Raw genomic sequence first — 15741 nt, forward strand, 5'->3', positions numbered from 1 at the left:
GAACCAATGGTGACGGGAAGGAAACCAGGACTCAGATCAACAGTATGGACAAGAAGGAAGAAATAAACAGTCAACCAGAACAGAATGAAGAAAGAAGAATTCAAAAAAAAGGAGGAGAGGCTGAGGAACCACCGGGACAACTTTAAACATTCCAATATCTGAATCATAGGGGTGCAAGAAGAAGAAGAGGAAGAGTAATAAATTGAAAACTTATTTGAAAACATAATGAAGAAGAAGCTCCCCAATCTGTCAAAGGAAATAGACTTCCAGGAAGTCCAGGAACCACAGAAAGTCCCAAAAAAGTTGGACCTAAGGAAGCACACACCAAGGCACATCAAAATTACATTACCCAAGATTGAAGATAAGGAGAGAATCTTAAAAGCAGCAAGAGAAAATGAGACACTTACCTACAAAGGAGTTCCCATAAGACTGATTTCTCAATCAGTCTGATTTTCCATCAGGTGATTTCTCAACAGAAACCTTGCAGGCAAGAAGGGGCTGGAAAGAAAAATTCAAAGTCATGAAAGGTAAGGGCCTACATCCAAGACTACTCTATCCAGCAAAGCTATCATTTAGAATGGAAGGGCAGATCCAGTACTTCCCAGATAAAGTCAAGTTAAAGGAGTTCATCATCACCAAGCCCTTGTATGAAAACTTAAAGGGACTAAGAAAAACAATACAATCAAAGTTATGGACAGTAAAATGACAACAAAGTCACAGCTATCAACAACAATACCTAAAAAAAAATAAAATGAAAAACAAAAACAAACAACTAGAACAGGAACAGAGTTACAGAAATGGAGATCCCATGCAGGGGTATCAGTGGGAAGTAGAAGGAAGAAAATGGGGGAAAAGGTACAGAGAATAAGCATAATTTGTAGGTACAAAATAGACAGGGGGAGGTTAAGAATAGTATGCGAAATGGAGAATCCAAAGAACTTCTATGCATAACCCATGGACATGAACTAAGATGGGAGAATGTGGGTGGGATGTGGGGGGCAGGACAGAGGGAAATAAAGGGGGGAAATGGGGCAACTGTAATAGCACAATCAATAAAATTATTTTTATAAAAGAACATTGAAGTTGGCCGAAGAGACTGAACAACTTCCAGCCCACTGGTGAATCAAAAGACCTTATCTCCCCTAACCAAGGACATGTGACAACAAATGATTTTACCTGTCTTCCTCCCTAAACAGAGGCTGAATAGATTCAATCACCCTGGTTGGAAAAAAATAAACAATAGAGACCAAATTAATGACATTTGTGCCAGAATAACACAAGGACAGATGAAGTCAGGGGAACAAACATCAAAACAAAAAACAAAAAAGTGTTGCAGCTGGACAGACCAAAGATAAAAGTAAAATAATGAATTGACTGAAGAATAATCACAACCCCTCCATGTACTTATTTTGACACAGCAATATGTTAAAAATACCCCTGAAAGCCAATGAATATTCTGCTGGAACCCTCCGCTAAATTTCTCACCCTAAGAAGAGAGATAAAAACCCTCTAGAAAGAGACCTGCGGAAGCTCACTCTAGAGTGAACCCACACATCTCTGTCAGACATGAACTTCCTTCTGTCCTTCTGAGCTCTAAGGTGCCCTTGGTATTATCAGCCAGGGGAGCAGTGGGCAGCAGCAGCTTGTCTCAGGCATATCCCCCATCCTGACCTTTAGGCCCCCTTTTCCCTGACTCTCCAGTGAGCTGACTGCAGCCCGGCCTTGGCTCACCCCTTTCCTGTAACATTCCCAGGAACCAGAGAAGACCCACCTAGGCTCTCTCCAGTGACTTCTTCTACCCTAAGTCCTTCCTTAGCATCACTGTCCCCAGCTTTAATAAACATATGTTCAAAATCCCCTGGACTCAGGTTCTGGAACATTTTCCAGAGAAAGTCAAGGACTCACACACCACACACCACAGGCTGTCCTGAGGCAGAACCGCTCAGGCTCAGGCCTGTCTGGTGACAATGGCTGCCAAGGGACCCACTGAAAGTGGGTCAACAAGGATCTGAGGGAAAACACCCTGCATTCACTGAAGCTCCACCACCCAGAACCTCTCTGACTCTTATTTCCCCTGTGCCCCACAAGGATGCTGTACTGAAGGCCTAGTTGGGTTTGTTCTGAAGATTACACTTGACCTTCTAGGTAAATCCCATGGCATTACTGCCTGAGGCATGTTAAGCAATCCTCTGTCCATAGTTACTATCATTCTGTTGATTGGAGCATTTAGAGACATTCTATCCTTTTCCTTTTATAAAACCACAATACAAGAAATATCCCTGAATAAATATTTTGAGGACATGTGTGATTATCTTCTTTGGACAAATCCTAAAGGAGGAATTTTTGTGTCAAAATGGAAGCACATTTAAACTGCTGAGACCTTTTATAAAAGCATCCTTCAGGAGTTTTGTCCCAGTTTTCAATACCTTCAACCTTTACAACAGAATGTGTTCCCCACCCTCTGACTCAAACACTTACCGTTTGCTTTCATCCTTGCCAAACAGACAGATGGTTGAACATTCATGCTCTCTCAGAACATCAGCATCAGACCAGAGCATCTCCACACCATGGGGAAGTGAGACAAAACATCACCACACTACGTGTTGTCTCAGCACACACAGAAAGGAAGAATGGTGTAGCTCACACACTACCAAGCAGCTCCTGGGCCTGCGAACAGAAAGGAAGGCAGAATCTTTCCTATCACTCCTCACCCTTGCTCCTGTCTGCTGCGTCCCTAAGTATTTCTTGAGATGCCAATCACAGACTTACCCCCACATCCTCACGACGCCAATCTAGAGGGCCTGTGTACAGATCCTCCTGAGATTGCAGTCCAGAGCCCACATCTGGGACACATCCTGTCTCACCCCGCCTCTCAAAGGCACCCACATCCCTGAGTGTGCACTCCCCCTCACAGCAGTGATGCACACAGCCCACTGTCTGCCCCAGGCACTCCTCAGGGTCTTTGGTGGAAGAACACTGACACACCTTACCTTCCTCTGTCAACATTTTTATGTGCCTTTGAGTTTGGTTATGAGCGTAAGTTTGTATCTCTGGTGCATTTGGTTGACATAGAAAAGTTTCATGTTTTCCTTCTTGATTTGTCATCTTTTGGTCTTAGAGAATTTTTTATTCCACAATTGTAGAAATTTCATATATATTTTTATCTAAGGGACAGCCTCCAAGGGTGAAGGAAAACAGAATTGCTTGAATTCTGGGGGAAATAGGAGGAAGACAAATCAGTGAGGAATCTAAGTTGGAACTCCAAAGTTTACATCTTCCTCTTTACAACTTTTTAATTATGTGCAGGGCCTACAGGACTGTGGTACATGTTGTGCTCACACATATTTATTTCTTTTATTTTATTTTATTTATATTTTTTTGGAGAGGGAAGGGAGGGAGAAAGAGAGAGAGAGAAACATCAATGTGCGGTTGCTGGGGGCCATGGCCTGCAACCCAGGCATGTGTCCTAACTGGAAATCGAACCTGCGATACTTTGGTTCGCAGCCCACGCTCAATCCACTGAGCCACACCAGCCAGGGCACATATTTATTTCTTGAATTAATAAAGATGAGTGAGCCTGCTGATGTCTCCACGTTCACAAAAACGACACCAAGGGTCCCAAAGTGATGTGCACAAGGACCAACTCCAGTGAGGAGCATTTTTCATCATTTAAAACCTTAAGGCATTACATCCCATTTTTGTTGATATCTATACACTCTAATTGTTCTGTGGATATTAACTAATCTTTCTTGGGTATGCTGTATTTTGAGGGTATATCTAAGACCCTCACACACAAATGAAGACAGCAAAGTTGTGTAGAAACTAATATAATATTGGTCATCAACTGTAACTGAAAAATGAAATAAAACACTTAAAAAGAATGTAACTATGTCTTGAATTCATTATACAAATGGATTAATTTCCTAACTGTCCTTAATGAAAATGGGGGACAAAAAATAAAATGTCTCCTATGATGACCAGGAAAATGCACAAACACACTTCCGCTACATTCATTCCCAAGTGCCATGAGCCCAGGAAAGTGACCTGTGAGGGCTGAGCCAGCCTCTTCTTCACAGAACAGCAAGTTCACTTAAGAGAATGAGAGACACAGAACCTGTGATGACTGAGGTGTGGTGAACTGGCAAACACTCTGTCAAATGAACATGAACTTCTCCCTCAAGGAGAGTCAATGGGCAGTTGACACCTGACAGCACTTGTTGTCTGGATGGAATGGAAGCTCTCAGAGGAAAACCAGGATTCTGGCAAACATGTGTCTCACCACGGCAGCCAGACAGCTTCCCAGAGCTGACAACCGTTTCCAGTGGGGTCTGCGGTAATGTTAACAATTGTGATTTTTGATCATGTGCAATTAAATGCAACAACACTGGGAGATCTCTATCAATTAGTGAAATAATTGGTTAATTGTAAATAATCCTGCATCAGTACAAGAGGCACTAAAGTAATGTACCAGAATAGGAAATACTCAATGGATTTGTTTCAGTTTCCATTTTGCAAAGAGTTTTTCAGGAACTACCACTTATGTAGCTTTAGGGTACAATCAAAGCTGAATATCCACACTTATCTAAAAAGGTTATTAAAATGCTCCTCCTACATATTTCTGGGTCTGTATATTTCTTCACATATTGCCACCAAAATAACAAATTAAATGCAGGAGCAAATATGAAAATACATCAGGCTTGTAATGATACGGAGAAGCAGTAAGACTTGCAAAAAAGTAAAACTTAAGCAGATCCACTTTTCTCACTCCCTTGTTTATTTTGGGAATAGTTATTTTTCATGAAAATATTGTTTCTCTTAACATATCATTCATGATTAATATTCCCAATGAATTAATTTTTCAAACTGTTTTACTCCTTATTGATAAGCTATTGATAGCTATAACCTACATAGACAAAATTATTTTGGGGGTCGTCCCTATTTTCTAAGACTGTATAAATGTTCTGACACCAAAATGTTTGGGAATCGTTTAATGGAACAGCACGTGGGCAGGGACTCAGGGAGACAGCAGCACAGAGCTCTCCGTGCAGGAAGAGGGTTGGGGCAGATTCCCAAGTCCCCAAGCCAGGCTCTCAGGGTCTCAGCCCGAGGACCGAGTCTGGGGCGGGAACTTTCAGTGTTGGGTGTGCCCTTCTCCCCGGGGTTTCCCTTCTCCTTCTCACAGGTCCTTCTGCCTGGATACTCCTGACGTTCTGCTGCGATTCTGGGATTCTGGTTTGTATGTTCCAACTCTGCACGAGCCAATCGGTGTCACCGTGCTTTTGAGTATGAAGTCCTCACGAAGTACCCGAGTTCTTTCTCCTTAGACGCTCGGGGTCTGGGTCATGGGGCCCCGAGCCCTGCTCCTGCTGCTCTCGGGGGTCCTGGCCCTGACTGAGACCTGGGCTGGTGAGTGCGGGGTCGGGGGAAGGCCTCTGCGGGGAAGGAGGGAAGGGGACCGGCAGGGGCTGAGGACCCAGGACAGCGCACCCCAAAACCCCAGACTCCAGACCCTCTCCCTCCGCACCCACCCCTCCTCTCAACCACCGAATCCTTTTCCGTTTCCTGGGCCACCTGCCGCTACCGCCCCCAACACGTACCCAGGGCACGCATCCTCCCCGTCCCCAGGCCCACACTCCCTGAGATATTTCACCACCTTCCTGTCCGGACTCGGAAAGTCCCGGTACATCGTCGTCGGCTACGTGGACGACACGCAGATTTTGTGGTTCGACAGCGACACCCCGCACCCGAGGGTGCAGTCCAGGGTGCGGTGGGCGGAGCAGCCGTGGGTGGAGCAGGAGGATCCAGAATTCTGGGAGGAGCTCACGAGGCTCTGCAAGCACTACGAACAGGCTGCCCGAGCAAAGCTGACCAACCTGCGCGCCCACTACAACCAGAGCCAGGAAGGTGAGCCATGTGTGCCCAGGTCTAGGCATTACCCCCATCCCCACGGACAGGCAAGAATCCCTTCGAATCTCGGGGATGCGCCCTGCCACCATGCCGGGAGGAGCCCAGGGATTCCCAACCCAGTCTTACTTCCACTCAGTTTACGTTTAAGCCCCGTGGTACAGGTCTCTGCTGCTCGGGTGGGGCGCACATCTGTCCTCCAGGGGGAATAAGTGGACCGGGCTGACTTTAGTGCGCGGTCAGGGTGTCACACCTTGCAGGAAATGACGGGCTGCGTTGTGGGGTCCTACCCACGCTTCCTCAGCGGGTACGGTCAGTACGCCTACGATGGCACCGAATCCTTCATCCTGAACTTGGACCTGCGATCTTCGACCGAGGCCAAAAAGACAACCCAGATCACCGTACAGCGCAATTTCCTGCAGGACAGAGATGTGGAGGAATGGAGGGTCTTCCTAGAGGACACTTGCGTGCGCTGGCTTCACCTGTTCCTGGAGAAGGGGAAGGAGACGCTGCTCCGAGCAGGTACCAAAATGCGGGCCTCCCCAAGGAGGGGATCTGTGGGCTGGGGGGGGCTTCCTATAAGGAGAGGAGGGAAATGGGGCAGTGTCACAATTCCCCTCAAGGTCCAGAGAGGGAAGAGTTCCCCAGGTTTCCTTGTTCTGTGACTCACCCACGGGCCCAGCTTTCTCTAAAGGACAGTAAGGGACCCAGCCTCTCCCTGAAACACCCCACAGCAGTTCCCTTATTAGGGGTGTCAAACTCATTTTCACCAGGGGCCACATCAGCCTCAACATTGCCTTCAAACAGCCAAAAATAATTTTAGGACTGTATAAATGCCACTACTCCGTAACTGTTAAGGAGTCGAAATTACATTCAGCCCTTCGAAGGCAACCACAAAGTTGATGTGGCCTCTAGTGAAAATGAGTTTGACACCCTTGCCTCACACCCTCCAGCACCTGGTGCACCAAGCCACTCTCCCTAGTTCTCAGGCTGAGACGTTCTCTGGAAGCCTGACTCTGGCTTTTTCAGCCATTCAGCATCCACCTAAGTCTGTATCTCCTCTTAGAGTCCTGCATACCCTACCCTCGGCTCTCAACCTGATTCTAGAACTTTCCAAGAAATAGGAGATTATCCCCCATGTCTCTGTCCAGGCTGGTGTCTGGGTGGTGCACTCCCTTTCCCCACCCCCACTGTCCTGTCCACTCTCAGGATGGTCACATGAGCACTGCTGGAGTATCCCATGACCATGCAGAGTTCTCGAATTTTCTCACCCTCCCCTCAGACCCTCCAAAGACACATGTGACCCACCACCCCATCTCTGACCATGAGGTCACCTTGAGGTGCTGGGCCCTGGGCTTCTACCCTGCGGACATCACCCTGGCCTGGCAGCGTGAAGGGGAGGACCTGATCCAGGACATGGAGCTTGTGGACACCAGGCCTGCGGGGGACGGGACCTTCCAGAAGTGGGCAGCTGTGGTCTTGCCCCCTGGAGAGGAGCAGAGATACACGTGCCATGTGCAGCACCAGGGGCTGCCTGAGCCCCTGACCCTGAGATGGGGTGAGGAGGGGGTTTGGGCACAGAGCCTCTCCCCAGGGTGTCCCTGAGCAGGGTCAGGACTCAGGCCTGAGGTTGACCTCTCACCTTCCCCTCACAGACCCCCCTCCTCAGACCACCATCACCATTGTGGGCATTGCTGCTGCTCTGGGTCTCCTTGGAGCTGTGGTCACTGGAGCTGTGCTGTGGAGGAGGAAGTGCTCAGGTGGGCAAGGGGCAAGGGCTGAGTTTCCTGTCCCCCTGGAGGTCAAGCCCAGGTGCAAGTGTGCTCTGCCTCCTTAATGGACATCATATCCCCACACAGGTGCTTGTCCATCTGGGGCCTATTTGCTAACACTGACTCTTTAATGAGGCCTGTGGGAAAGTCTGGGACACATTTATCACCTGATGGTTCTAGCGACAGGGACCAATTTCCATCTGTCAGAGTCCAGAGGGGAAGGTCCCTGCTCAGGACAGTTGTCCCGAGTGGTGGTAGGTCCAGTCCCCACACATGTACTTTCCCTGTCTTTCCTGATCCTAACGTGGGTGTTTAGTTGCAGTTCTGGAACCTTCCCTGTGCTCCAGAGTATGGGTTTTCTTTTTTAGGGGCATGGGACCCAGCCTACCCACGACTTCTCACAGAAACTTTCCTTTCCACAGACAGGGGCAAGAAGAGCTACACTCAGGCTGCCTGTAAGTCTGGGTGTTGGGGAGGTGATGTCTAGGAGCCTTGGGAGAGTGTGGGCTGGAGTCTGTGGAGGGGACTCCCCCACCCTGTAACTCTGCTGTTGTGTCTTCCCCAGGCAACAACAGTGCCCAGGGCCCTGATGTGTCTCTCACAGCTCCTGATGGTGAGACCCTCAGGGCAGGAAGTGGGGGGCATTGGGAACAGGGACACAACTGGATTTTGGGAATTCTCTTAGTGGGACATTCGGAGCATATGGTGTCTGTGGGAGACTGTAACGCTTCTGAGACTGACCTGAATTTGTTCACAATAACTTTCTTTCCAGAGTGACAGAGCTGCTTTCTCCAGGACTTGGTGCTAAAATAGTCACTGCAGCCTCCCCTTGGGACTCTAAGGTTCCCCGTCTGCTGTTTCTGCACCCAACATCAGAACATCATTTAATCATCTCAACATCCCTGCATTATTTTAAGATTAGTGAGATATATATATATAAATCAGAAGTGATTTAAATTCAAAGCTCCAAGGCATGTTGTTTCTGGTAGGTGTTATTCTATCTACACCTTCACATCATTTGTTAAGCTGTTCTAGTCACTTTAAGTTCATACACTTACCATCAGGTGTGGAGACAACCCAGGAGGGACAGACCATGTGCCATGTGACAAGGGGACCACACGACTCCCCAGTGATGTTCTCTGTGACCACCTGTGCCCCATAGGCAATTAAGGGTTCCTTCCCACACATCTGAATGTACCTTTTGGAGCTTCTGGCCACGGCTGGTTGAGTGCCCAGATTCTAATGGAGTGCCTCTTTGTAGCCTAGAAGTTACCCTAAGCTTCCAGGCCCCCAACTTGTAGATCTCAAGGGTGTCAATGTGGGATCAGAGAGCTGACCAATCTGAAGGTGAGGACACCTGCTTAAAGCAGGAACTATTCCAGCATCCACTGTCCTTAATCCACTGCAGACACTGATCTCATTCTGCAGATGCTGAGTCCTGGAAGTTCAAGGCCAAGGAGCGGAATTCCTTAGTGGCTTCCTTTAAGAGATCCTCCTCAAGATAGAGCCCTCGGACCACAGGGTCAGTCTGTCTGCTGGGCTGAGAACAGAATCAGGAGACAAGGGACCAGCGAGGCAGGAGGGAGAGGTGTGGGGAAGCTCCCAGGGTTCCAGGCTGCAGGTGCTAGGTGTTCTGATGGGGCTGTGAGTGGTGGAAACATTGGGAAAGGACTGGACACTGAATGCATTTGAAAGGTGGATTTCACAGCATTTCCTAAGGATTCAACCTGGGGTGTGGGAAAGGAGTCAAGGAGGACACCCCACATTTGTACTGTGCCAGCAGAAAGGTGGGGTTATATCAGCAGAGAGGGGGAAGACTCTGGCAGGAGTATGTGTGGGGGAAGGGTGGGCATTTCAAGCTTTCAGCTGAAGAGGAGGTCAAGGTGAGATGTCCATTACACACACCAATGAGATTTCGGGTTGGACAGATGAGTGTGGGGACCTTGAGGAGAAATGTCTGCGCTCGAGACATAGGTGTGCAGGTGATGCTATGAGAATGACATTAAAGCTGTGAGCATGGATGAGGCCACCAAGGGAGTAAGGACTGCGGAAGAGGAAACAACAAGGACTGGACTCTGTACCTCCCTGTCCCAACAGTGGGGATGTTCATCCTGGTGACTCCCCAGGTTGGTGACAGTCCGGTGTCCCTATCATACATTCAGCATTTGGTGTTTGTCATTCATTAGGAATTTATTGGGAGATATTCTGAGATTCTCCTGCTGTGCTCTTCACTGCTTCTCCACTCACCCTCTGTAGCTCCTCTTATAACTTTTACCCAAGTCAATGACAATGTGCTAGTTGTCCCATATCTGTCCTCAACATTTATTTTAGAGTGTAAAGTACAGCTTAGGGAAAATAGTCAATAATATTATCATAATTATGTGTGGTGTCAGATTGGAGCTAGAATTATCAGGGATATTACTGAATAAGCTATACACATGTTTAATATGTATATATATGTTTTAACTCATGGACACAGACAACATGTAATAATATGGGGGCAAGGGTTGGTACAGGTGGGAAAGGGAATATGGGAATAAATATTGATAAAAAGATAAAAAGAAAAGAAAAATATTTTAAGTTTAAAAAGGTGCTAACTTGGACATCATGCCCAACATTCTGTCAGCAGTTTTTGAGAAATTCGAGTAGATTTTGACAAGCCCACAAGCCATCCTGATCTCAGAAAGATTTTGAACCACACAATTCTGTGATGTGGTAGGGCCCAGGGTGGGGAAAGGTCATTCATATGTTGTCATATGATGTGAAAGGCACAGCATTTTCTCTACTGTGGGGTAAAGTCAAGCAGAAGATTGAGAAAGTGGCTCTCAGGTCAACATAATGAAAATCTCAGAATGCACGCTCTCTGGGATTACCCCCTGAGTGATTTCTGAAGCTTAATGGTCCCCGATATTTTCTAATCAAAACATAAAAGGATTTCTATGTGGGATTTGGGGGCTCACTCTGTTTCAGGAAAAGCCACAGACCGGACCTGAGGTGTTAGCAACAAGAGCTGTGGGACTAGAATCCACCGGGAGACCAGCCTGGATCACAGGGATGACAGTGTGAGGGACTTGGGGATGGGGTACTGAGAAGAAAAGGAGTTGAAGGAAAGGGGCCAGTGGGAAACACCATGACATGAGCTCCTGGCCCAGATGTCCCTGCATCCCAGTGACATGTGACTTTAAGCTCAGCTCCTCCTCAGGGAACAGGGGACACTTTCTCTGCCTCCTCCCTGCTGCTCCTCAAGGCATCTCAGTACTGATCATCACTGTCCCCAATCACCAGATGTGCCTGAGGGGCATCTGCACAGGACAAGTTGCTATAATTACAGACACCCCAGACTCCTCACCCAGATGGTGTCACTGACAGGACAGATGACATGATAGTGGCATCTGTGTGGGGAGGTCAGAACCACACATTCTGTCCCTGTAATTGGGGTCAGGAGCCACCCTGCCTGAGAAATCCCTGCACAGAGCTGTGGAGCTCAGACCAGCCAGGTAAGGGGTCCCTCCCGTCCACTCTCAGGGCAGAACCAGGAGGGTTCAGCCCAGGAGGGACTGGGACCCGTGGGTGGGCAGCACCCTGGGTGAAACTGTGCTGAGCCTGCCTGGTCCTGAGCTGCCCCTCCTGCCTGGGCTGGGCAGGTGGGAGATGGAGAAGTGCTGGGGGTGTTTCAGGTGAGGCCAGACTCAGGAGGATCCCTGCAGGTCCTTATGCCCCGGAGTCCCAGTTAGTGAGAGAAAGGGATTGGGCCCTTGCAACCTGGGTACAGCCTTGTATGGCAGGAGCCATGGAGCTCCTCCACCCTGAACAAAATTCCGCTTTTCTGAGACTTCCCAGGTTTACGGTAGGGTATGAGGACAGGAGTGTGAATTGCCATGCAGTATTCGGTTCTGACTGAAAAATCCTGGATCATGAAATGAGATGCAATGACAGATACACACACAGCTACAGACAGAAGAACACAGAGAAGTGTCTGCCCTTCAGTGACCCCCACATACACTTGTCCTCTTTCAAATTCCCCTGCAGGAGGTGCTGGCCTCTCAGGAAGTTCTGCCGGGATGTAGTCACCCTCCCATGTGGTTTCTGTGTGTGTGAGTGTCACTCATGTTTCTGTCTCTCATTGAATGTGGATGCCTCTCTGTACCCTCTTAACCTGAGGCAGCAGGGAAGGAAAAAGAATTTGGAATGAGATGAAGTCCCATTATTTTCAAAGTCTGCCAGAATTGGTGCATGTTATGAAAATAACTAATATATGGGTTGTTTTTTTTAATACAATCATGAATCAGACAATTCCTTCCTCAGTAACTCAACAGTGTGCTTCACATTTGGAAATACAGTGGACTGAATGCACCTTGGGCCATACTGTGGTCTGTATGTTTGTGTCCATAAACCCATGTGCAGAATTTATAACCCCCAGCCCTAGCCGGTAGCTCGGTTGGATGTGGATTGGATCCCGGATGCATGAAGAATTTCAACAACCAACCAATGTCTCTCTGTCTGTCTGTCTGTCTCTTTTTCTCTCTTCCCATCTCTGTCTCTTTCGTTCCCTCTCTTTCTGTAAAATATATTAATAAATTGCTTTTTAAAAAATTGATGATAAAACCCACTCATGTTCTAAGAGGTGAGGCCCTGGTAGGTGCTCAGATCATGAGAGCAGAGTCGTTGTGAGTGGGATGTGTTTCTTAGAGAAGAGGCTCCAGAGAGACGTCTTGTATTTCCCCTCCTATGAACTGACGACACAGGAAGGACCGTGCCTGTACGCGGACGTGCAGGAACATTGATCCAGGACTCACAGCGTCCAGAACTGTGAGCCACACACAGTGTTGCCTCCAAGTCACCTGGTAGGTGGAAATTTGTTACAGCTGCCCAGAGGGACCAAGACAGGCAGATACTGAAAGGGGCTTGAGGCCCAAGTCCAGGGCTCCCTCAGAGGTCATCATGGGGGACAGGAAGGAAGGGTTGTGCAGGTTCACACTAAAGAAAAGTCCTTCCACACATCCGCCGGCTCTGACGCTACCCCACCATCCAGGGCCCGCCTTCTGCGTCTGTTTCCTTGGGCATAGGAAGAACTCTGTAAGCCAGGCTTTTCTGTCCTCCCAAAGACCAGAACACCGTTAGGTTCTTGGCTATAAATGTTATCATTTCCCCTCACCTTCTGGGCAAAGGTAATTAAAATAATCATAAAGAATACTTAGAGCCCTGGCGGATTGTTCAGTTGGTTGGAGCATTGTCCCTCAAAGCAAAAGTTGGGGTGTTGGATCGCTGGCCAGGGCACATAGCCAGGTTGCTGGTTCGATCTCCAATCAGGTGTGTGTGGGAGGCAAATGATCAACTTTCCTCTCTCACATCCACGTTCTCTCCATGTCTCACACTCTCTCTCTCCTTCCCTCTCTCCAAAGTCAACAAAACTTGTCCTCAGGTGAGGATTAAATGTAAAAACAATGAAAGGAAGCAATACAAAATATGAGGATATTTCGAATACAAAATATGAGGATATTTTGTATCATATCTGAACTAAAGAAACTCGGGGCTTCCCCCTCCATCTGCAAGAACCAATCACCATCTTCCAAATGAATCTGTTGGCCACAAATTAGAATTACAGAGTTGTTTTTTTCTTTTTCTCCACCAGGTAAAGAAAAAAAAAGACAAGATTCTGTTGGGTATCACACAAATTGTTGATCACTGGATGAGAGGAAGTTTGTGGGGCTGGGTGGAAAAGGTGAAGGGATTAAAAAGTACAGATTGGTAGTTACAGAGCAGTCACAGGGATGTAAAGGACAACCTAGGGAATATACTCGGTAACATTGTAATAGCGATGCCTGGTGCCAGGTGGTAATTAGACCTAATGGGGGGATCTCTTTGTAAATTATATAAATATCTAATCACTGCTATACACCTAACACTCCTATAATATGGTGTGACTACTGTAAAAAAAGAAAAGAAAAGAAAAAGACACTAGGATCCCTTTATTTAAAAATGCTTTAGGCTCTGGCTGGGAAGTTCAATTGTTTAGACTGTCGTCCCCATACGCCAAGGTTGTGGATTTCATCAAAGGTCAGGGCACGTACAAGAATCAACCAGTCAATGTAAATGAGTGGAACAACTAATCTCTCTTTCTCTCTCTTTCTCTCCCTCCCTCTGCCTTTCTCTGAAATTAGTTTTTTAAAAAAGAATCAGCTAATGCAGAAAAGAGTTGTCCGGCCAAGATGGAGGCATAGGTAGATACAGTTTGCCTCCTCCCACAACCAAAAGAAGGAAAACAACAAATTTAAAAACAAAAAATAACCAGAACTGCCAGAAAATCGAACTGTATGGAATTCCAACAAGGAAGGAGTTAAAGAAGAAATATCCATCCAGACCTTAGCGAGGGGCAGAGATAGGCAGCCTGGCAGAGAGGACTCGCTGCAAGGCGGGGGCTGAAGGACTTGAGTGGGAGAGACAGCCACAAGCAGACTGTGGGGCCGGGACTGGCGGAGCAGGAGTCCCACATTTGCATGTTGATAAAGCAGGAGGAATGACTGGGGAGTGAGACAGAGCGAGCAACCCAGGATTCCAGTGTGAGGAAATAAAGCCTCAAAACCTCTGACTCTAAAACCTGTGAGGGTTGTGGTAATGGTGGGAGAAACTCCCAGCCTCACAGGAGAGTTTTTGGGGGAGACCTATGGGGTACCAGAATGTACACAACCCCCCCCCCACACACCTGGGAATCAGCACCTGAATTGCCCAATTCGCTTAAGGGAAGCAGGGGAAGCGACTGAACCTAGGACAAGAGCTGAGCAAACGGCACTGTTCCCTCTTGAACCCCCCCCACATGCAGGGCCACAATACAGTGATGGGGGTGGGGGGGCGGTTCCCCACCCTAGCAAGTACCCAAGCCTCCAACCTTTACTATGTAACAAGTGAGCCCAGATGAAAATATATGGCCCAAAGGAATGAAAAGATCAAACTCCAAAAATAGAACTAAGCAATTAAGAGATAGCCAACCTATCAGATGCACAGTTCAAAGCACTGGTAATCAGGATGCTCACAGAAATGATTGAGTATGGTTGCAAAATAGAGGAAGAACTGAAGGTTATGAAAAGTGAAATAAAGAAAGGTGTACAGGGAACCACTATTGAAGAGAAGAAAATAGGGAATGAAATCAATCATTTGCAGTAGAAGGAAAACATAAACATTCAACCATGAAGCAGAATAAAGAAACAAGAATTCAGAAAATGAGGACAGGCTTAGGAACCTCCAGGGCAACTTTAACTGTTCCAACATCCAACTAATAATGGTACCAGAAGGAGAAAAGGAAGGGAAAGAAACTGAAAACCTATTTAAAAACATAATGAAGGAAAACTTCCCTAATCTGGCAAAGGAGATGGACTTTTGGGACCTTTGGGCCCAAAGAAGCACACACCAAGGCACAGCATAATTACATTACCCAAGATTAAAGATAAGGAGATCATCTTAAAAACCACTAGAGAAAGCAGACTGTTAACTACAAAGGAGTTCCCATAAGACTATCAGCTGATCTCTCCAGAAAAAAACCTTGCAGACAAGGAGGGGCTGGAAAGAAGTATTGGAAGTCATAGAAGGCAAGGACTTAAATCCAAGATGACTCTATCCAGCAAAGCTATCATTTAGAATGGAAGGGCAGATAAAGTGCTTCCCAAATAAGGTCAAGTTAAAAAAGTTCATCATCACCAAGCCCTACTTATATGAAATGTTAAAGGGACTAATTGAAGAAAAAGAAGATGATCAAAAATATGAACAGTAAAATGATAAGAAATTCACAACTATCAATAATTGAACCTAAAAACAAAAACAAAAACAAACTAAGCAAACCAGTAGAACAGGAACAGAATGACAGAAATGGAGATGACATGGAGGGTTATTAGTGGGGAGGAGATTGGGGGAGAATGGGGGAAAAGGCACAGGGAATAAGAAGCATAAATGGTAGGTACAAAATAGGCAGGGGGAGGTTAAGAATAGTACAGGAAATGGAGAAGCCAAAGAATTTCTATGTATGACCCATGGACATGAACTAAGGTAGGGGAATGATGGTGGGGCAGGTACA

The 15741-nt window shown here is 47.0% G+C and overlaps 1 protein-coding gene across 1 annotated transcript; it reads left to right on the forward strand.

The window, feature by feature from the left end:
* Positions 1 to 5276: 5276 nt before the first annotated feature.
* On the forward strand, positions 5277 to 8589 carry LOC123822862 (patr class I histocompatibility antigen, A-2 alpha chain-like). Its single transcript, XM_045845027.1, has 8 exons — positions 5277 to 5406; positions 5626 to 5904; positions 6148 to 6426; positions 7187 to 7462; positions 7560 to 7664; positions 8099 to 8131; positions 8242 to 8289; positions 8449 to 8589. The coding sequence occupies exons 1-8, from the start codon at positions 5343 to 5345 to the stop codon at positions 8451 to 8453; spliced, it is 1089 nt and encodes a 362-aa protein (XP_045700983.1). The 5' UTR covers positions 5277 to 5342; the 3' UTR covers positions 8454 to 8589.
* The last annotated feature ends 7152 nt before the right edge of the window (positions 8590 to 15741 follow it).

This window comes from Phyllostomus hastatus, unplaced genomic scaffold (genome assembly GCF_019186645.2).
Source record: "Phyllostomus hastatus isolate PE091 unplaced genomic scaffold, TTU_PhHast_1.1 phas_contig_437, whole genome shotgun sequence".
Classification (NCBI taxonomy): Eukaryota; Metazoa; Chordata; class Mammalia; order Chiroptera; family Phyllostomidae; genus Phyllostomus; species Phyllostomus hastatus.